Genomic DNA, 22872 nt, shown 5'->3' with positions numbered 1-22872 from the left:
CCACAGCAAGAGGAAGTATACAGGGAGAAAAGTATACATTTACCGGGACAATAATGGCGGGGTCCACCAGGAAGTCGGTGTCCGAGCTTGTCAGGGACGCTGCCAATCGTTTGGATGATTTGGAACGTGGTAAGTATGAAACAGCTGATGTGTTACGCTTTTGCTTAATTCCAGTTCAGGTGTGTTGACTCTTTCTTTACTTTCTGCTTTCACAAGCTTCAACTTCGGACGAATCGGACGAGTGGTGTGGTGACTTCCTCTTGCTGTGGCTGTTTGCAGGCATACCTAGTCGATTTTCGCACTCACATGTCGATCAACCAATAGGCGAACAGTTCAACCCAAGACACACTTAGGACCGCCCCCTCATTTGAATAGATTTTCCTTCTGCATTTCTGAGGACCAAAACTGCCAAAATAATAAATAAATAAATAAATAAAAGTGAAAATAAAAACAAAAATGAAAAAAAGTAAAAAAAAAAAAAATATATATATATATAAATGAAATGAAAATAAAAAAATATATACATAAATAAATAAATAAAAGCAAAAATAAATACAAAAATAAAAAACAAGATTCAAAAATTTATTTCCATTTATATTTATTTTTTGTATTTATTTTTTTCTTTTTTTTCATTTTTGTTTTTATTTCCACTTTTATTTATTTATTATTTTGGCAGTTTTGGTCCTCCATACAAAACTGCCAAAATAATAAATAAATAAATAAAATTGAAAATAAAAACAAAAATGAAAAAATATATAAATAAATAAATAAATAAATAAAAGCAAAAATAAATACAAAAATAAAAAACAAGATTCAAAAATTTAAAAAAATGTTTTTTTCCGTTTATATTTTTTTTGTATTTAATTTTTTCTTTTTTTTCTTTTTTGTTTTTATTTCCACTTTTATTTATTTATTATTTTGGCAGTTTTGGTCCTCCATAAATATGTACATTTGGCCTGAAAACTACAAGAATGGTGATTTACTTTAAATATATATATTTTTTACATTTTTGAATTATTACAAAACGTCAAGCAGAAGTGGGGAAAACTGCACAGAACACAAACTATAGTCGTGTACATTAAATGACAAAAAACCTAATACACAATATTAAACGCAAAATGTTAACTATTCAAAGAGCAGTGCAGCAAAGCATGATGGGAGATCATACTAGACGTACTATTTGGTATATCCTACTGCTTCCCTAATTGTGGCAAAGTGGTAAAAATTGTATAGCGCTGCCGGTAACATCCTTGGTTCCAGACCCAGAGATGGTTGGCTCCATGCATCCTTAAGTTTTACTGAATGCAGCACAGTTTGAAAACGTTTGGACGCCCTTGCTTTACATTCTTTTGCCACTTTCTTGTGTTGTTTCCTGCTGAAATATACTAAGAAAAAATGCAAATTAACCCAACATTTTTTAGTTAATTTAATTAATTATGCAACATTGGTTTATAACGGGTCTCAAACACGCGGCCCGCGGGCCAAATGTGGCCCGCAGGACACTAGTTTGAGGCCCCCGCCTTGATATGAAAGTTTAATGTTAGTGCGGCCCGCGCAAGTGCAAGTTTGATATGGATGCTGTACGGTATCATGTACCCAGAAAAAATTATTACGTTTGATTAATGTTCATGTTAAAGGTTAAATAACTGTTAATAGTTATCCTCCCTATCCGTGTGGAAGTGGTAAGTTTTTGGCTATTTAAGTTGAAAGGAAATAACTTGAAGGCTACCGTTTAGGTCGCTAGCTCTCTAGTTTGCGAGTAAGCATGTGTCTCAAGACCCTGCAGTTGCGCAATATGTTGTAAATAAAAAGAGTATAAATGTGACTATAGTCGTGTTTTGTCATGTCTACAGGGCTCTAATAATGCTTTGTTCATTTTAATCTGAAAAAAAAAATGTCTACCCACCAACTATATGTGGTTTCTTAAGTTTTTATTATTTGACGTTTTATTATTATTATATTATATTTATTATTTATTTATTAATGATTGATTGATTATCTTTATTCTTGATTTGTTTATTTATTTTTCATCTTATTTTGTGCAGAAAAATAAAAAATAAGATATTTGAGAACAGTGGAATGTTTTATTAAAGCTTTTATTGTACAAAATCGGAACCAAAGCACTGAAAAAGTTTGTATATTTTTCTGTTTTTAATAAATGCGTTTTTTTTTGAAAACCTGATGCGGCCCAGCCTTGCCCAGACCCTAGCTCCAGTGGCCCCCAGGGAAAATTGAGTTTGAGACCCCTGGTTTATATTGAATGTACATTGAATGCTTCATGTTACAGTTCACAATTCCACATGTCCAAAAAGGAGTAGGAAGAAGCAGAGCTTATTTAATCCCCTCTCCGTATCCCACCAATTACTAATACATATGTTCACTTCCTTCGTCAAGCTTTGTGCTTTCTTGGCGATGTAAGCGTTGTGTTTTGATGCTTTTAAGGATGTTCATTGTGGTGCCCCAAACATTCTGATGAATATTTGTGCACTGGTTAAATATTTATTTGTTCACTACTGCTTTAAATGACCATTTTTGCCCAAATATGGTATGGTTGTGACAATACAATACAAAAACAATGTGACACCTAACAAATCAGCCGTCTTCTGTTAACATATTTATTATCATATTACAAAACAGACATAGAAAACATACAAAGATTGTTACATTAAAAAAATTCAAGTTTAGATTAGAAAAAGAGCCTTCTCAGTACTGTTCAGTATCTCCTCTGCCTCGGGGAGAAGATGGTGTTTGGGTTGCTGTCTCGCTCCCGTTCCTTGTCGCGCTCCTTTTGGCGGTTGGGCGACAGCGCCTCCTCCAGCTTCTTCTCGCTCTTGAAGAGATCTCGACCCGTGCGAAGGATGTGCTGCTCGATTTTACGGTGGCGTTTCATATCCGACAGCACCTTATCCAGCCTTGCTTCTCGTTTGACAGAGGAGCGAGCGGAGGAACCTGTAGGCAGGGGTTTCAAAACAAATGTGTTAAAGTCGGATTATATGCAACGTGTGGCGGAATACACACCTGGTGTTCTGCGTCTGTTTATGAACGAATTTTTGGGGGTGGCTTGCATTTGTTCCTCATCGAAATCAAACTCAGTTGGAGTTGGAGGCCTGGGAAGAAAATAAAGTTGAGTTCACAATACTTGCAGATAAAAATGGCTCCAAAAGGATTCTTTATACTAACTTGCGTTCCCTCTCCTTCCTCTCCCTTTCTTGCTCTGCATCGTCATCATCATCCCTCTCGGGTGAAGGTGTGCGTTCGGGCGTCGGCGGCCTCCTCGGAAGAGGCACAAAATTAAGCTCCAGCATCTCGCCTTTCGCCAGGAGCTCATAGAGTCTCTTGATCTCGGCGGGAGGGGGCATCCAGTTATTGGGGTTCTCCATTTCCTCGTCGCTGTAGGCCAGCTCCCATTCGCCGTCCTTGTCTGTATCGTGCGTTAACTCTTTGTGAAGTGATGTGTCTGGTTGAGGTGCATCTATGTGTGTATCCCCTTCAAACCCATCTGTGTCTGGTGCTGGAAAACAAGGAGAAAAGGGGAAATTAGAGAATAAAATGACATTAATATTACTGCACAACCATTGAATTTGATTTTTTTTTTAAAAAAAATCATATTTAGATTACCTTTTTCATCCTTGCTTGCGGTGTCCTCGGCATCAGCTATCATCTCAGCATCCTGTTGCACTACCTTTTCTTCTTCTTTGCAGGCTTCATTTTTATTTTCAGCATCCTTTACTCCAAGAGCCTCAATGCCCTCTCGTAGGGACGAATCTGTTGCCTCAGCCTGCATATTTCAATTCAATTTAAAAATCTGGGGAATAAGACGACAATAAAGATAAGTTAGAGCAGCTTTTGCATCTATAGGTACCATGCATGTAGTGGTACACATTACCAGAGATGAAACATCATTTGACCAGCTAATGTCAGGTCATCGTGTTATGGACTAAGAGTTACACTTATTATATCATTATTACCGAATGTATGTCGTCGGAGCAGTAGACAGCGTTCCCGTCGCTGAAATGTTGAATAAAAGTTATCTTCCCCGGTGAATTAAATGACTGAAACTCTCCATGAGGCTAGCTTTGGATAATCAAACGACAGCACAGAGGTAAACATAGCGCCATTTTGACCGAATAATCCACCCGCGAGACTAAACATCATGTGGATTCTACAATTGTACAGCAGCGGTTCGTAAGGGTATTGGTGGAGATCTACTTCCGGTGCCACTTCCGGTGTGGACGAGCTGGGAATCAGGTCGGAATATAATTGATTTAATTATTAACATTTTTTTTATTTTAAGATGTACTACGAGACACACATTCATACTTAATATTATAGTTCATGCCGTTAACATATTTATGCAAAAAATAGTGGCGTAATAGGAGTCTAGGCTTTGGCGAGTTCTGATTGGCTGGATGTTATTTCCGGTTTCGTGGCCGCCTTGTTTGAATTTTTTTTTTGGAGTTCGAAGTCCGTAGGTACTGCTCGACATTTTTATAAAATAAAATAGAATTTAGAACATTAGTAACGGTATTTTTCAGGTATTCTGTGTAGAACAAAGGTAAGTAACTTATATATAATTTGACATCTATACTGTGTTGGTAATATGCGGAATTTCGGACATATACTTTAGCTTGGTCGTTAACGGATAGCTAATGTCGTCACTCAAAGTACATCCGGAGAGATGGCTCTTTGTTTTGTGTTACCTTTTATTAAAAGAAATTAATAATATATGTCCCATGACAGGTAAAGAGCCAAACCATGGCTCAGCGTGTGGCTGTATCAGATAATGGAAGCAAGAAAGCCTCCCGGGTAAGAGTTGCTGTTCGTCTGCGGCCTTACATGGGCAAACAAGATGACAAAGGCAAACAAGATGACAAAGGCGAGGGGCCTTGTGTGAGAGGGTTGGATTCACAGAACCTGGAGATTATCAACTGGAGGAATGCCACAGAAACTGTAAAATATCAGTAAGTGTTACTTTAAAAATACCAAATGACTGTCCAGAATTGTTTTTTTTAAAATGCTGCAAAATGTTTCAGTTTTGATGTGTTCCATGGCGAGAATACGACTCAACAAGAGGTGTTCCTCTCATCGGTGAAGCCTATTCTGCCGCATGTTCTGAGAGGACAGAATGCCAGTGTGTTTGCCTATGGGCCAACAGGAGCCGGTATGTTGCTTGACTACATATTTAATAGGGATGCTCCAATCTGGGTTGGATGCTGCTGATTCCAATATCCATCATCCATTAGGGGTGTGTATTGGCAACAATCTGGCGATACGATATGTATCATGATACTGTTAACAAGGCAATATTTTTTGTTGTTCTTGTAGTTAAAGATTATTTCCTGGAAAAACTGAACTATACCAGCAATATGCACTTACTAAACACATTTTTATTCCATTAGAACAGTATGTTATGCTAATGTGGAAAAAAAAGCTGTGAAAAAAATGCAGGGTATACAGTCCCTGACTTATCCACCATCAGAACAGTATTTTTGTGGAACAAAGTAACTAACATCAGTAAAAAGTCCTGTAAGGATGCTTGAAATAACCATTATTTAACAAAATAGTGATATCAATTTGAAAAACATGCATGTTCTCCCCGTGCATGCGTGGGTTTTCTCCGGGTACTCCGGTTTCCTCCCACATTCCAAAAACATGCTAGGTTAATTAGCGACTCCAAATTGTCCATAGGTATGAATGTGAGTGTGAATGGTTGTTTGTCTATATGTGCCCTGTGATTGGCTGGCCACCAGTCCAGGGTGTACCCCGCCTCTCGCCCGAAGACAGCTGGGATAGGCTCCAGCACCCCCGCGACCCTTATGAGGAAAAGTGGTAGAAAATGAATGAATGAATGAATTTGAAAAACGAAATACCTGCAATATCACAGTACTACTTTTGTAGTATACAAAAGGACCTTTGCATTGCTTGCTAGCGTCAGGTCCTCATGGTGTCTCGCTAAGTGGACTCGCAGATTTGTCGTGTTTCCTGAATACTTTATTCGGGTACGACACATTTTACAAACGGCATGGGTTTTGTCAATTTCTGCACACCCTACTTTGTGTAGAAATCCAAAATGTGTCCACACTTCAGCCTTGTACGCCGCAGGGGCCGCTGTTATGTGCTGGCATTCTGCCATGTTGAACTGTGTTTATGTGTGAGGACGTTTCACTCGTCAATCTCCTTCAACGTCCTTGCCTAATTGGCTACGTAGTAAGTGCTGCCACCTAACGATTGGAGGTTTAAATTAAAATAATAATCAACCTTTGCCGTGTCTGCACTTGAATAAATACCATATACAGTCTATGATAAATGGCTAAAAATATCCATATCATACTTTTTAAATATCGATACAGTATCGTGGAACGAAGTATCGCAATATATCGCCGAAACGATATTTTCTTACACCCCGAGTGGCCCATTCATGATGAGTGCTATTGGCATTTAAATTGTACACTACGTTATTTACCAAGCAGATCTCCACTCAGTGTGGCCATTGCCCTTTTTTTTAAGGCAAGACACACACCATGATGGGGAGTTCAGAGCAACCCGGCATGATTCCCCGCGCCGTCGGTGAGATCTTCCATCTAGTCAATGACCAGGATGAGAACGAGGGATGGGACTACACCGTCGGCATGTCTTATTTAGAGATTTACAACGAGAAGGTATCTGGTACTTTTCCCTAATTGATTTTAAACTCCTGTGCTTTGTTTTTAATCATGTTTCAATCCCTCAGGTGCTAGATCTTTTGTCACCGAGTTCCCTGGATTTGCCGATAAGACAAGACAAGGACAAGAACATCCTCATACCCGGCCTCACTCACACGACAATCTCGTCGTTTGCGGATTTCGATCGCCAATTTGTTCCTGCCAGTCTTAATCGTACCACAGCGTCGACAAAACTGAACCAGCGCTCCAGCCGTAGCCATGCTATCCTCCTCATAAAGGTTTGCCCTGTGTGTGTGTGGGTGCGTAGCATCTGCGTAGCATCTGCGTAACATCTGCGTAGCATCTGCATAGCATCTGCGTAGCATCTGCGTAGCATCTGCGTAGCATCTGCGTAGCATCTGCGTAGCATTTGCGTAGCGCCTGCATAGCGCCTGCGTAGCATCTGCAAAGTGCGCGCGTAGCGCCTGCGTAGCGCCTGCGTAGCATCTGCGTAGCATCTGCGTAGCATCTGCGTAGACCCTGCGTAGCGTCTGCGTAGACCCTGCGTAGCGTCTGCGTAGACCCTGCGTAGACCCTGCGTAGCGTCTGCGTAGACCCTGCGTAGCGCCTGCGTAGCGCCTGCGTAGCGCCTGCGTAGCGCCTGCGTAGCGCCTGCGTAGCGCCTGCGTAGCGCCTGCGTAGCCGCCTGCGTAGCCGCCTGCGTAGCGCCTGCGTAGCGCCTGCGTAGCGCCTGCGTAGCGCCTGCGTAGCGCCTGCGTAGCGCCTGCGTAGCACCTGCTTGAAACCTAGAACAGCAAGCATCTAAACAGGTCTTGGCCTCGGTGCAGTAGACCAGGATTTGGTAGCTGATGCTAAAATCAATCCTCTCTAGCAACTCTCCCGCTAGCAACTGCTGGGCTTTCTGGGATTTTTCTTGGATAGGTACAAACAGGTTTCACCTGTCAACCCCCCACCCCTGAATTCTCTTCGTCTCGTCCTACATGCCTGACCTTTTTGGTCCATGCAGGTGGTGCGGACTCAACGAGCCCTCGCGACCCGCCAACAAACGGGCAAGCTCTACCTGGTGGACCTGGCTGGCTCCGAGGACAACCGTCGCACCGGCAACCAGGGCATCCGCCTGAAAGAAAGCGGCGCCATCAACCTGTCTCTCTTCACTCTCAACAAAGTGGTGGACTCCCTCAACTCGGGTGCATCTGTGCGTGTGCCCTACAGAGACAGTAAACTGACGCGCCTGCTTCAGGACTCCCTGGGGGGCTCGGCTCACTCTGTCATGATCACCAACATTGCCCCGGAGTACAAGTACTACTTCGATACCTTTAGCACGCTCAACTTTGCAGCCAAGTCCAAGCTCATCGTAAACAAGCCTTTCACGTGTGAAACGGTGGCTGTGCAGCCAGGTGAGTCCATATCACTCTTTATTCATCACATGCATATTAACATGCACCCGGAGCATAATAGCTATGATTGACAGATGACATCATGTTTTACATTTCATTTTATATGGTACAGTCGGTAAATAATTTGGATTGTTTTAATGTAACTTAAATAGAAACTGGGGTTGTATGTCGGTCGAGTGGTTAGCACGCAGGCCTCACAGCTAGGAGACCCGGGTTCAATGCCACCCTTGGCAATCTCTGTGTGGAGTTTGCATGTTCTCCCCGTCCATGCGAGGATTTTCTCCGGTTTCCTCCCACATTCCAAAAACATGCTAGGTTAATTGGCGACTCCAAATTGTCCATAGGTATGAATGTGAGTGTGAATGGTTGTTTGTCTATATGTGCCCTGTGATTGACTGGCTGGCCACCAGTCCAGGGTGTACCCCACCTCTCGCCCAAAGACAGCTGGGATAGGCTCCAGCACCCCCGCGACCCTCGTGGGGATAAGTGGTAGAAAATGAATGAATGTTTTAAGGAGGCTGCATGGTGGTGGAGCGGTTAGTGCGCAGACCTCACAGCAAGGAGACCGGAGTTCAATCACACCTCTGACCATCTCTTTGTGGAGTTTGCATGTTCTCCCCGTGCATGCGTGGGTTTCCTCCCACATTCCAAAAACATGCTAGGTTAATTGGCGACTCCAAATTGTCCATAGGTATGAATGTGAGTGTGAATGGTTGTTTGTCTATATGTGCCCTGTGATTGGCTGGCCACCAGTCCAGAGTATACCCTGCCTCTCGCCCGAAGGCAGCTGGGATAGGCTCCAGCACCCCTCCCGACCCTCGTGAGGATAAGCGGTAGAAAATGAATGAATGAATGAATAGAAACTACTGTAGTTGTAGACTGCAGAGTGAAAAAGAATCCAGAAGAGGGCGCTGTCTCTCCAGTCATTTGAATTCATGTAGTACGGAAGATGTACATTGTATACTAATTGTTCCTTAATATGTAAAATTCAATTTAAAATCAGTTTTTTTAACTGTGAGAGGTACATTTTTAATATCAAGTGCTTTTTATTAGAGAATATTTGCTTTCTTACATATATAACAGTATACAGATATTGCCCAGCACTTCATTACTGATATTTAGTATATTGATACTGATTATAGGCAGCAGTACTTCCCTTCTTCCTTAATAGTACTGATTGGAGGAACGATTCACATTTGCTGTTCCTCCAATCAGGCACTGCAATGCGGCCCAAGTCACATTTCTAGACAACCCCCCCCCATGCTCATACAGGTCTTGCTCTTGTGTGCTGCATACTAAATAAAACCTTCATCTCCAGTGAAGCGGGCCAGAGAGGAGCACGAGGCAGGGGGTTCTGGCACCGTGCCCCACAAAAAGAAGCAGAGGGAGGAGAAGAAAGCGGAGCAGGATGCCTCCTCGCCTTCATCTCATGTCTACAGGTGGAAAAGCGCACATGTACACAGCACATTGATGGACTGGTGTAGAACAAGATTTATTTACATTTTGTAATGTTCTGCCAAGACTTGCACAAAGCAACCATCTGCAGCTGTTGTGATCTCCCATCATGCTTTGCCTTCATGCCATCTGTTAGCAGGGGCATACAACAGTCTCTTCATCGTTTCTGCTTGTCTCTTCCGTCCCTCAGCCTCTCCGAGCCATCAGTGATGGACAGGCTGGTTGCTTTGGAAAAGCTGATGATGAGCTGCCAGGATAAAGACAGTGTAAATATGTTAAAGCATGTGGCCCAGTCTCGCAAGGAGATCCAGGTAAGAGGATCTTCCAAAACCGATCCGGTATACATTTATTTTGGAATTTTTAATACTTTATTTTTTCAATTTTTTAAACAAAACGTCAACATTAATACAAACAAACTCCTCAGTCCTCAATCTACGTGTTAATAGTTCCATATCGTGTATTGTGTTCATCACACAAAGACCCGGGGTCTTGGATTAAGACATTTTTTTAGGTAATGGCTTTTTTACCTGCTACCAACATGATTTTATATAAATACCTATCTTCCCTTAACACAAGGTCTCCCACCAGGCGGCCCAGATACAATGTTTTGCATGAAAAGTCACATTGTAACCCAAAATCCTCTCCTTAGTTTTACATGCACTCTTCCAAAAATTGGTGATATGGGGGTATACATTTTTTTATAATGATATTTTATTACAAATGTCAATTTGTGGAATTGAATATGGTTTAAAAAGTATTGCTGAAATATTTTTAATTGCACAGCATGATGAACAATATAGTTTTTTTTTTAAACTAATCTCTGTGAGTCCGGTCCCTAATCCAATACAAGATCAAATAGGGGGGGGGGAATAACCTTGCGAAAAAAATTTTATCGATAGGACTAATTTTTTAACATGGTTACAGATCAATGTATGGTGTGATTGAAAATACCGTATTTTCCGGACTATAAGTCATACTTTTTTTCATAGGTTGGTTGTTCCTGAGACTTATACTCCAGAGTGACTTATAAATGAAAAAAACTGTTTATGTTACATAAACACTGGACACCTTTTCTGTTTATGTTTATTTTTAGTGTAGCTGAATAACCATTGTGTTAGCATATCTTACATCTATTCAGCCTGTTCTATATTCTTTTATTAATGTTAGAACTTGCCTTCCAAGAGGACGTAATGTCTGTTTTGGTCAAGTAGTTTGGAAAATAAATTACCCGCAAAAATGCAACTTATATACTAGTGCGACTTATGTATGTTTTTTTCTACCTAATTATGCATTTTTGCCCTTGTGCGACTTATACTCCCGTGTGACTTATGTATGTGTTTTTCTACCTAATTATGGATTTTTGGCCTTGTGCGACTTATAGTCCGGAGCGACTTATGTATGTTTTTTTCTACCTAATTATGTATTTTTGGCCTTGTGTGACTTATACTCCAGTGTGACTTATGTATGTGTTTTTCTACCTAATTATGCATTTTTGGCCTTGTGCGACTTATACTCTGGTGCGACTTATGTATGTTTTTTTCCTACCTAATTGTGCATTTTTGGCCTTGTGCGACTTATACTCCGGTGCGACTTAGGTATGTTTTTTTTCTACCTAATTATGCATTTTTGGCCTTGTGCGACTTGTACTCCAGAGTGGCTTATGTATGTTTTTTTCTACCTAATTATGCATTTTTGGCCTTGTGCCACTTATACTCCAGTGCGACTTATTTATGTTTTTTTCTACCTAATTATGCATTTTTGGCCTTGAGCGACTTATGTATGTTTTTTTCTACCTAATTATGCATTTTTGGCCTTGTGCCACTTATGCTCCAGTGTGACTTATGTATGTTTTTTTCTACCTAATTATGCATTTTTGGCCTTGAGCGACTTATGTATGTTTTTTTTCTACCTAATTATGCATTTTTGGCCTTGTGTGACTTATACTCCAGTGCAACTTATGTATGTTTTTTTTCTACCCAATGATGCCTTTTTTGCCTTGTGCGACTTATGTATGTTTTTTTTCTACCTAAATATAAATTTTTGGCCTTGTGCGACTTATACTCTGGAGCGACTTATAGTCCAGAAAATACGGTATATCACAAACGAGTCTCTCCAAGACAATAGTAATTTATTTTTCGGTCCATTGTATGAACCACCAGCAGTTAAAGCACCACTTCCCATGCGAGCTCCCAGCAATGTGTTCTACTTCCTCATCCAGGAGCTTAAAGAAAAGCAGAAGGAGTTCGAGAGCAAGACCATGCTGTTGAGTCAGCTGGCGAAAGAAAACTCCACACGTCCAGAGGCGGCTTTCAGGACAAACGAGGCTCCTTTGCAGCCAAAACCAGGCACCGTCTCAAAAGTCAATAAGAAGCAGGCCGTCGTTCAACCTCTGCAGGGTCGGTCCAATAACATCTTCTAGTTTGCTCACCAAGTAAATTGGCTAATGTGATTTAGAATTTAACCCCGGCGTGTTCTCCTTCCTTTGCAGTGTCTCAGCTCCAGCCTCTAAATCAGCTCGCAGCTATCAGGAAACAGTCTGTCTGCATCAAGAAAGCGGGCAAGATGCTCCCAGATCACATGGAGGTCAGAAACCAGACTATCTCAAATTAGATTTAGACCTTATCAACCAACCTTTCAGCAGCAGTAAAGATGGATCACACAAAACTGACACTGTCAGCGTTGTTAAAGATAAAATTGTTACAGAACTGCATTTATTTAGCCGCAATGACGTTCTAGACAAGTTCTTCTCTTCTCCCAAGCTCCCGGGTGATAAAGAAAACATCATGCTGAAGGCCTGGGAGTCCCAGCTAGACGTGTGCATCCTGGAACAGTCCAGACAGAAGATCCTGCAGATCCTCAACGCAGGTTCCGTCAAAGAGCTAAAAGGCCTGCAGCAGATCGGCGACAAGAAGGCCAAGCTCATCCTGGGCTGGAGGGAGATCCACGGCGTCTTCCACAAGGTGATGTAAAAGAATGTTTCAAAAAAAGCAAGAGAGACCAACATAAGCTGAATGAAGTCATCCATAATTGTTCCTGTTTGACTTCTGTCATTATGCAGCTGGAAGATTTATGTAAAGTTGAAGGTATGACAGAAAAGAGATTTTCCTCCTTTATGAAGGTAAGTTGTTGTATTGTAACGCGCTGATGTACCTAATGAAGTGGCCTGGCAGTGATATTGTTTGTCCTTGGTCTCTTTATTTCCAGGCAAATATCTTAAGTGCGATTGGAAAGTGATTTTTTTTTTTTTTAAAAGCCTCTCCCATGTAAATAACCTACAAATGTTTTTTTTTCGCTATTAATTTACTTTTTAGTTTTTGTTCTGTTGTTGTAGTTCTCCATGTACTCCAGAAGATGGTGCCTTCCTCTTCTTTATTTCCATTAAACACCTCCTGTCCTGACTCCTTTGTTGTTTTGTTTTTTTAATGAGATGCATCTTTACACAGCTTGTGACGTGTGTGATGTTGATGATAATTCCGCCTGTCTGTCATATCATTATGTTTATTAATCAAGTTCTGTGGTCAGTTATATGAACAAAGGGAGGAAATGTGATGGCAATCTTTATGTTTTGACATTTAGGCCATTTGATAAAAAAAAAATGCAGTATTTCTGCTCACATAATACATTCATGTCAGACTGATTTGCTGGAAGAACAAAATGCTTTGTTGGACTATTTGCTTGAGGCCGGAAGGCCTTCTGTCTGCAAAAACGAGTTAGTCCAATGGTGTTTGTACGTCAGCAGGTTCTGTGTAACCTAAAATATGACCTTGCTCTTTGCAGAATATGATAAAATATACATTTGTCATTGGGTGGTTTTCTTCTCTAGACTGATGCCAATGTATAAAGTAAGTTTTATACCAGAGTAGCTTCTTTTTGTCAAAATATTCATAATATATATATATACACGATGTGTATGAAATATTTTTAAATATTTAATTTATATAATATATATTATAATATATAATTATCAGTATATAAATAAAATAATATATAATAATTATATATAATATATATCTAAAATAATAAAATCTATCTTTATATATTTTATATATATATTTTTAAACAAAAAATATTTTAAAAATTATATATACATGGTGTGTATAAAATATTTTTAAATATTTAATTTACATATTATATATAAATAAAATAATATATAATAATTATATATAATATACATAAAAGAATAAAATATATCTTTAGATTTTATATATATATTTTTTAAACAAAATCTTTTTTATATATACACGGTGTGTATAAAATATTTTAAAATATTTAATTTATATATTATATATAAATAAAATAATATATAATATATTATTTAATTTATATAATATATATTATAATATATAATTATTAATATATGAATAAAATAATATATAACAATTATATATAATAATATACATGAAATAATAAGATATATCTTTATATTTTATATATATTTTTAACAAAAAATATTTGTTTAATAATTATATACACACGGTGTGTATAAATTATTTTTAAATATTTAATTTATATAATATATATAAATAAATTAATAATAATAATATATTATTATATAATAATATATTATATTATTTATAATATAAATGTAATAATAAATAAAATATATCATTTTTTTTAAAAACAATAGTCAGCTTTCACTTTTCATCTCACGCACACACCCCTCTTCCTCATCTTCGGCCCGCCCTGCATCCTCCATATGTCCATCCTCATCCTCTCGCTCTCGAACTCGTCCACACAGACACGCATGCCCTCCTCTCGGATCCACACAAACAACAACGAAGCCATTTTTGTGTTGCTAAAAAGAGGGATGTTGTCATTAGACATTAGACATTAGCTGTGTTGACGAGTCGCCGGATTCAATACGAAAGGTCAGTTTCTTCTCTTTTTCGACACGTTTTAACATCGTTTTGTTGCGCGTTGACTTGAAACAATCCATTTTGTTATATTTACAAAAATAAAACAACCGTACAATACGGCTAATGTTTATGCTTTTCCGCAGTACATTGAAAGCTAAGCTAATTAGTGTGGTTTGTTCCTTTGTCCCCCCCCCCCCCCCCCACACCCCCATTACTGCTTTGTCCTTTATTGTGTTGTTCACCACAAGGCTGTTAGTGTGTACACATGTTGTGTACTCTTGTTGTGTACTCATGTTGTGTACACACCTGCACTCCTCTGAGTTGCTTTTATCACATACACTATGAGTGTCATTCACATTATCATTTGTCGCCATGGTGATACCAGCAAGGATGTTTTCATTCTAATCCCACCTCCTCTCTTCCTTAGGTGCCACCAGCAAAGCATTGTGGGTGTATTCATTGGAATTTTGGGAATAGGCGTGATCCTCTATGGATGTCAACATGATGACCGGATCGTCTCCGTCTGTTTGGCCCGGAGAGGAGCGACCATCCTTGCTGGATCAGGAGGACCCGGAGCTGAGCCATGCCTCCATCGCAATGCCGTGCCCCCCCCTCGGAGTGGGGGAGCAGCTCCTGTGTGGCGGAGGCAGCGGTAACCCGGTCGACATCAAGCCACCTCGCAGCATCTCCAAAGGCGAGCTCGTTATCGTAATTAATGAGAAGCTGAAAAGTAAGTCACAGAAAAACATTACAATGATATGATTTGTTATGATGTGTGTTATATTTTGAATAACATACTGCATTGCAATTGGGGGGGGGGGCATTTAGTACTTGGGCCTTCCATGGGGACTCGACTGGCTTGAATTAGTTCCTTCACTCCAATGTTAAAGATGCTGTCTTTTTTTTCTCCAAATCTTTATTTGTCTATGTTAGCATGTTAGCATTTAAGCCAATTTGCTCATGTCTAAAGGCAAATACACACATTGTATGATGTGGGGACACTCTGGGACTGCCGCAAACTGTACGGGACCTGAAGCCCCTCTTGCTAGGTGCTAGCATGGTAGCCGTTAGCATGTTAGCATTTAAGCTAATTCACTCTACTTTATGTCTAAAGGCAAATACACACATGGCATGATGTAGGGATGTTATAGGACAACTTTGGCACTTTCTAACCTTGAGACTCTCTTGCTAGGTGCTAGCATGGTAGCCGTTAGCATTTAAGCTAATTCACTCTACTTTATGTCTAAAGGCAAATACACACATGGCATGATGTAGGGATGTTATAGGACAACTTTGGCACTTTCTAAACTTGAGACTCTCTTGCTAGGTGCTAGCATGGTAGCCGTTAGCATTTAAGCTAATTCACTCTACTTTATGTCTAAAGGCAAATACACACATGGCATGATGTAGGGATGTTATAGGACAACTTTGGCACTTTCTAACCTTGAGACTCTCTTGCTAGGTGCTAGCATGGTAGCCGTTAGCATGTTAGCATTTAAGCTAATTCACTCTACTTTATGTCTAAAGGCAAATACACACATGGCATGATGTAGGGATGTTATAGGACAACTTTGGCACTTTCTAACCTTGAGAATCTCTTGCTAGGTGCTAGCATGGTAGCCGTTAGCATGTTAGCATTTAAGCTAATTCACTCTACTTTATGTCTAAAGGCAAATACACACATGGCATGATGTAGGGATGTTATAGGACAACTTTGGCACTTTCTAAACTTGAAACTCTCTTGCTAGGTGCTAGCATGATGACTGTTAGCATGTTACCTTTTAAGCTAATTTACTTATGGCTAAAGGTAAATGCACACATGACATAATGTAGGGATGTTTTGGACAAACTTGGCACTTTCTAAACTTGAGACTCTCTTGCTAGGTGCTAGCATGATGACTGTTAGCATGTTACCTTTTTAGCTAATTTACTCATGGTGAAAGGCAAATACACACATGGCATGATGTAGGGATGTTATAGGACAACTTTGGCACTTTCTAACCTTGAGGCTCTCTTGCTAGGTGCTAGCATGATGACTGTTAGCATGTTACCTTTTTAGCTAATTTACTCATGGCTAAAGGTAAATGCACACATGACATGATGTAGGGATGTTATAGGACAACCTTGGCACTTTCTAACCTTGAGGCACTCTTGCTAGGTGCTAGCATGACTGGTGGGCCGCATTGAGTTAACAAAATTGTCCGGGGGACCAGAACATATATTTAACACACACACACAGTATTTTATGCTTATAATTTTCCTTGAGTTATATATATGTAAAAGTGTTATACTATCAGCTGTATGTTCTTTTTTTTCTTTCAAACTATGTCATTTAATTTTACAGTTTTGTTGTTTTTTTCATTTTTACTAAATAAGACTTGCAAGTCATGTTGCTAGTTTGTATGTGAAAACTTGAAATACTTAGAAAGCAACATGAGGGCCGGATTCAAACGCTTGGTGGGCCGCATGTGGCCCCCGGGCCGTAGTTTGCACACCCCAGTTTTGTTATTAAAACCATTGTTTTAATAACCAATTCATCGGTTGATTGGCGACTCCAAATTGTCCATAGGTATGAATGTGAGTGTGAATGGTTGTTTGTCTATATGTGCCCTGTGATTGGCTGGCTGGCCACCAGTCCAGGGTGTACCCCGCCTCTCGCCTGAAGACAGCTGGGATAGGCTCCAGCATCAGTGTGTATGTATGATAAGAGTTGTGCATAAATGTACATATTTGTTTACGCATAAGTACAAATAGATAATTATCCATTTGTAAGATGAATGACGAAGAAAATGTCAAAATATAAATATAATTAAAATTAAACAATATAATTCAAAATGAAACATTTAATTATAAGTAAATTAATTAGTAAGTTAATTAGTGTTGATGGTTAGATGGTTAGATTAGATGTTAATGGTCAGCCATTGTGGGTGTAACTTGGCTTGTTGAACAGGTTCCTACTGATCAACCAATCAGAGCTCTTTATAGTGAGCATGTGACATGGATCACCATATTCATGTAACATACAAGAAGAATGAGTCCCCAACATGTCGTGCTTTTGCACCCCCCCTCAGGTAACGGTGCCCACACGTCGGAGAGCACCTCCTCCCCCGTCATCTCCTCGCCACCCAGACGGCAACACTCCATCTCCTACCCCCATCAGGGCAAGACCAGGAAGGGCAGTCGGGCAGGCTCCATCGGCTACACCGCCTTCTCCCCCAGGCCGTCGTTGTCACGCCACTCCAGCATCGCCACCAACCCCCCGTTGGACCGTACCAAGGTGAAAGACTACCTCCTGCTCTCCGTGCTGGCTTGCTTCTGCCCCGTGTGGCCCATCAACATTGTGGGATTTGTGTACTCCATCATGGTGAGAACACTTGTCGTATGTGCCTGGTGGGGTACATGGTGGTGGTCTAATATTTCTCTTAATTACGCAGTCTAAAAACAGTCTCGAGCAAGGCAACCTGGACGGCGCTGTGCGTCTGGGCCGCGTGGCGAAGATGCTGTCCGTGGTCTCCCTGGTGGGAGGGACCATCATTATCATCGCCTGCATTGTCAACCTGGCCAGTGAGTGTCCCAAATCTGACCTTTAACCTCCTTTCTTTACCTCCTTTTCACCTGAAAAGCTGCTACTCTCGTCTCTACCTCCAAAAATAGTTGATTCCGATTCTCAACTGTGATCACGCTTCTTCATTTTCATTCTAATCTAACATATTTGTTCTCTTGCACGACCCACGGCTGTAAACTACTGCATGTGTGTGTGTGTGTGTGTGTGTGTGTGTGTGTGTGTTGTATGCCTTGTTGTCTTTCTGTCCTTGTATCATATTCTATGTTGTATGTTCTTGTACTTGGATAATAAAGGCATTCTCATGACAGTGATACGTTCACTTGTAAAATAGAACACACTTACAGACCTCCGCCAAGGCAAGGTAATCCTAAACTGCATGTTACAACCACTTCCTGTCAATAGGACTAAAAGGACATTTAATGCCGTGTTCGGCATCGAACTTTCTATATAATTTTCCTCGGTGGACGTTGTTATGTTTTGTACCTGAAGGCCTCAAATATCTATTCAAATATCATATCTATGCTTCTTAGTGCTCATTACCAATACAGATGTCATTCATTCATTCATTTTCTACCGCTTATCCTCACGGGGAGGGGCTGGAGCCTATCCCAGCTGTCTTCGGCCGAGAGACGGGGTACACCCTGGACTGGTGGCCAGCCAGCCAATCACAGGGCACATTTAGACAAACAACCATTCACACTCACATTCATACCACTTACTGAGTCTTATGAGCTCTCATAGTAGTTGGTTAATATTCTGCATCATACATTGGTAGTGTATTGTCTGGTTGATGCAGCACAATACTCTTACTGTAGTACTGTAGCTATATATGCAGTATATGTATTTACATTCCAATTATTCCATTATCTCTGATGGATAAATTGGGGAAAATATCTATGCACCCAAAATAATATAAAGCCAGATGTTAAAAAATATATATTATAGAAAATATTTTAAAATACCCCCCCAAAAAAAAGGCAATTTTTTTCAGCAGGAAAAAATATGATAATGTGTTTAAAAAATCTGCATTAATTATAAATATTATTTAATTATAATTATTTTATTATATAAATATAAAAAATCTTTATAATTATTCAAGTTTTTTTCACTGCATAATACATAACATATATTGTATATATAATACACATACTCACTGTACCTACAACATTAAATGCGCATCTTGGAAAATGGAATCTAATCTAATAATCACAACATTTTTTGATGTTTTTTGTCGCATTGTACTTTCTACAAGCTTTCTCTTCTTTAATCACATGAATATTGTCATGTCTTGTACATATTTTCCCCCATTGATTATCACATAATTATCACAATCATCATGCTACCTTGCTGTGTGTGCGTGTGTGTCCTTGTGTGGTTATTGTGGTTCAAATACACACATATTTTGACAGTATACTTCCATACCTGTGGAGTTGCACAACAGCACTTTTAACTAATAACGCTTCCTTTTGCTTTTTTTAGTCAATGTCAAAACCTGACTTTTCATCCCGGGATAAAACGGGATAAGGCAGCTGCATCCCGACTGGCCCCCCCCCTGCACCGCCTGTCTTTTTCCCACCTTAGTTGTTACCTGGATGTGTGACTTTAAGAAAATACTCAAAACGCAGCCACTGATATCTATATTCTTTTTTTTTTTTTTTTGCTCATGGAAATGTTATGCAAAATGCTGCTGAGTCACAAAAAGGGGGGGTGGGGCGGAAAGGCGGGGTGGGGAGGTTAGTCTTGAAGGAGGATGGAGACAGACTGGTCTCTTTTTCTGGACGTGGACTCAAGCCGACAAGAAGAATCCTTTTCACTGCATCCAACACGCCATCATCTCAAATCCCCCACTGAGATACTCCACCAGCCCCCCCCCCCTCCCCCTTTCATCATCCTTTTCGGAGAAACGCTCTCTATCACCTTGTTGAGACGGCCGTTCTCCTGCCTGAGGATGAAAGAGAAGCTTACAGAGGAGAAGCCACGGATGGTAAAAATGGATTACAGAAGAAACATGTGCCAAAAACTAATGGGGGTTCGGGGGGGGGTGGGTGTGTGTTTTTTTTTTTTTTTTTTTTAATCCCAAGCCTCAATCGTTACAGGGTGAGAAGATGCCACAACGTTCCCAAAGCTCTCATCATCCAAGCACTGTGAGTCCTAGGAAGGAAACTGTAGCAACAGGACACAACATTAGGTACACCTACACAGTATAACGACACCCAAAGCAAGAATTGCATCATATTTTTGTTTAATATTGTGCTTGTGGGCTTTTCCTGGGATTGTGGTTTGGGTTGCTTATGAGAGGTGAGGCGCGGAGGCGCAGAGGCGCCTCAGGAGTGGCATAGGATGTAATTGAACGTGAAAATTTGGGGGGTTTAACGTTCAAAATTTGGCAGTCACGGGGCGGCCTACAGGTTTTTTGATATGTGTGTGTGCGTGTGTGTGTGTGTGTGCGTGTGTGTGCGTGTGTGTGTGTGAGAAACAAAAGCTGCAGTAAAAGTCATGGCTTCTGTTTTGATGCTGCTGCTCGGTGACAAGGTAGCGCTTTTTATGAATTAAAAAAACACCCTGGAGGCTGGGGGGGGTTGCGGGGGGGGGGGGGGGTTGTCTGTTAACCAAACCTGCACTAGCTTTGCTGTGGATTTCTACCAGCTGCTCCCGTGTGCCCTGTTTGAGATCTTTACTTGTGATTCTCACTGTGATCCCCAAACAACAATAACAGGCTCTTTTTTCTTCTAATGTATATTTCAATATTTCAACTAGTAATCATGAGTTGATGTATTCTGCTGATATAATAATAATTCCTCAATATGGTGACATCTGAGTTCAGTAGTTGATCTGATGTAGACACACAGGCCTTCCTTTTAGCACCCGGGCTATTCTATTATTCTATTATTATTATTGTTATGATGATGATTATGATTATATTTGTGGTGACTGGCATGCTATGGGTTTTTAATTCATGTATAAAGCATATGAGTTAGCACTTTGGATATTGTATTTCTGCAGTACATTTATAATAAAGACACAATGCATGCAGTGTGATTTTTTTTTTTAGATGAATTATTTATGTGTTAAATATCCTTTTTGTGTGCATTGATGTTGCTGTGATGGCTGCACGGAGGTCGTGTGGTTAGCGCGCAGACCTCACAGCTCGGGTTCAAATCCACCCTCTGCGATCTCTGTGTGGAGTTCTCCCCCGTGCATGCGTGGGTTTTCTCCGGGTACTCCGGTTTCCTCCCACATTCCAAAAACATGCTAGGTTAATTAGCGACTCCAAATTGTCCATAGGTATGAATGTGAGTGTGAATGGTTGTTTGTCTATATGTGCCCTGTGATTGGCTGGCTGGCCACCAGTCCAGGGTGTACCCCGCCTCTCACCCGAAGACAGCTGGGATAGGCTCCAGCACCCCCGCGACCTTCGTGAGGAAAAGCGGTAGAAAATGAATGAATGAATTTCCGGGCTGCACAATGGATGAGCAGTTTGCGCGCATGCCTCACAGCTAGGAGACCGGAGTTCAATTCCCCCACCGCCATCTCTGTGTGGAGTTTGCATGTTCTCCCCGTGCATGCGTGGGTTTTCTCCGGGTACTCCGGTTACCTCCCACATTCCAAAAACATGCTAGGTTAATTAGCGACTCCAAATTGTCCATAGGTATGAATGTGAGTGTGAATGGTTGTTTGTCTATATGTGCCCTGTGATTGGCTGGCTGGCCACCAGTCCAGGGTGTACCCCGCCTCTCGCCTGAAGACAGCTGGGATAGGCTCCAGCACCCCTTGCCACCCTTGTGAGGATAAGCAGTAGAAAATGAATGAATGAATGTTTTAAGGAGGATGCACGGCGGTCGAGTGGTTAGCGCGCAGACCTCACAGCTAGGAGACCAGGTTTCAATTCCACCCTCTGCCATCTCTGTGTTGAGTTTGCATGTTCTCCCCGTGTATGCGTGGGTTTTCTCCGGGTACTCCGGTTTCCTCCGACATTCCAAAAACATGCTAGGTTAATTAGCGACTCCAAATTGTCCATAGGTATGAATGTGAGTGTGAATGGTTGTTTGTCTATATGTGCCCTGTGATTGGCTGGCCACCAGTCCAGGGTGTACCCCGCCTCTCGCCCGAAGACAGCTGGGATAGGCTCCAGCAATGATGTTGCTGTGGTACTCCCATACAACATCAATGCACGGACCTTCCATTGGATTGTTGATTGTGAGGCAAGATGGACTTGGATGAAACCAGCATATATTGATTCAGTTTTGAATGATTATTACTAATATCAGGGCTTTTTAGTTTTGTGTATTTGGAATTTCATATCAGGCTACATCAATTTCATGTGTGTTTGGGGCCATATAAGGTTCAAATTGGGTATCGCTAACCAGATATATCTATATCAATCTAAAAATATGACCTCAATTTCAAATGCTCTATGTTATTTTGCTGTGTTTTACTGCATGATTCCGCTACCCCACCATCCCTACAATCTCAAAGGCACTTTTACCAAACCAGCACAAATCTTTAGCGGTGTTTAAATCTTAAATCTTGACAGCACTCAGCTAATTTGATGCTAGGTTTATGCAATGTAGCCGGCCCACAACGTGCCCTTCAAGCAGATCACTGGGATTAGCCAGCTAGGTCACATCAGCATCCACACTGTGAGTCAGACCGGCAGCCTCAGCATCAACACCCTGCCTCTCTCTATGAATAGTCAATAATAGATACGCAGACATGGCGTGTGAATCCCGAAAAGATGAAGGGAAACTGAAATGCTTTGAAAAGGTGTGAAAATCGCAATTTAGAATGAAAAACAGGAACCGTTCGGAAGCTGAAGCTGGACTGAAATGCTGTGGAAATACGCTAAAATGTAGAATGCAAGAAAATTGGGAGTTTGAACTGGATCCAACCACTCTAACATCTACACTATACAACTTTTACTAATTTGCCACTAGTCT

At 40.7% G+C, this 22872-nt stretch overlaps 3 protein-coding genes across 3 annotated transcripts; 2 read left to right on the top strand and 1 right to left on the bottom strand.

Moving 5' to 3' along the window:
• Positions 1–2601: 2601 nt before the first annotated feature.
• On the bottom strand, positions 2602–4210 carry pagr1 (PAXIP1 associated glutamate-rich protein 1). Its single transcript, XM_058061939.2, has 5 exons — positions 3969–4210; positions 3619–3805; positions 3181–3511; positions 3019–3107; positions 2602–2949 (listed from the first exon to the last, which is right to left on the bottom strand). The coding sequence occupies exons 2-5, from the start codon at positions 3782–3784 to the stop codon at positions 2714–2716; spliced, it is 822 nt and encodes a 273-aa protein (XP_057917922.2). The 5' UTR covers positions 3785–3805; positions 3969–4210; the 3' UTR covers positions 2602–2713.
• A 187-nt stretch (positions 4211–4397) lies between these two features.
• Positions 4398–12890, top strand: kif22 (kinesin family member 22). The gene is made up of 13 exons (XM_058061833.2): positions 4398–4555; positions 4741–4961; positions 5034–5161; positions 6508–6659; positions 6731–6940; positions 7669–8059; positions 9378–9498; positions 9705–9825; positions 11733–11910; positions 12003–12097; positions 12274–12474; positions 12573–12632; positions 12719–12890. Exons 2-13 carry the CDS (start codon positions 4756–4758, stop codon positions 12746–12748), a joined length of 1893 nt encoding a protein of 630 aa, XP_057917816.2. The 5' UTR covers positions 4398–4555; positions 4741–4755; the 3' UTR covers positions 12749–12890.
• A 1297-nt stretch (positions 12891–14187) lies between these two features.
• On the top strand, positions 14188–20399 carry prrt2 (proline-rich transmembrane protein 2). The gene is made up of 5 exons (XM_058061737.2): positions 14188–14382; positions 14798–15100; positions 17442–17734; positions 17805–17934; positions 19415–20399. Exons 2-5 carry the CDS (start codon positions 14860–14862, stop codon positions 19429–19431), a joined length of 681 nt encoding a protein of 226 aa, XP_057917720.1. The 5' UTR covers positions 14188–14382; positions 14798–14859; the 3' UTR covers positions 19432–20399.
• The last annotated feature ends 2473 nt before the right edge of the window (positions 20400–22872 follow it).

The sequence above is a fragment of the Doryrhamphus excisus genome, unplaced genomic scaffold (assembly GCF_037039965.1).
Source record: "Doryrhamphus excisus strain RoL-2023G ecotype Guam unplaced genomic scaffold, RoL_Dexc_Guam_v1.1 HiC_scaffold_24, whole genome shotgun sequence".
NCBI lineage: Eukaryota > Metazoa > Chordata > Actinopteri > Syngnathiformes > Syngnathidae > Doryrhamphus > Doryrhamphus excisus.
This window is presented reverse-complemented; position numbering and strand designations above follow the sequence as displayed.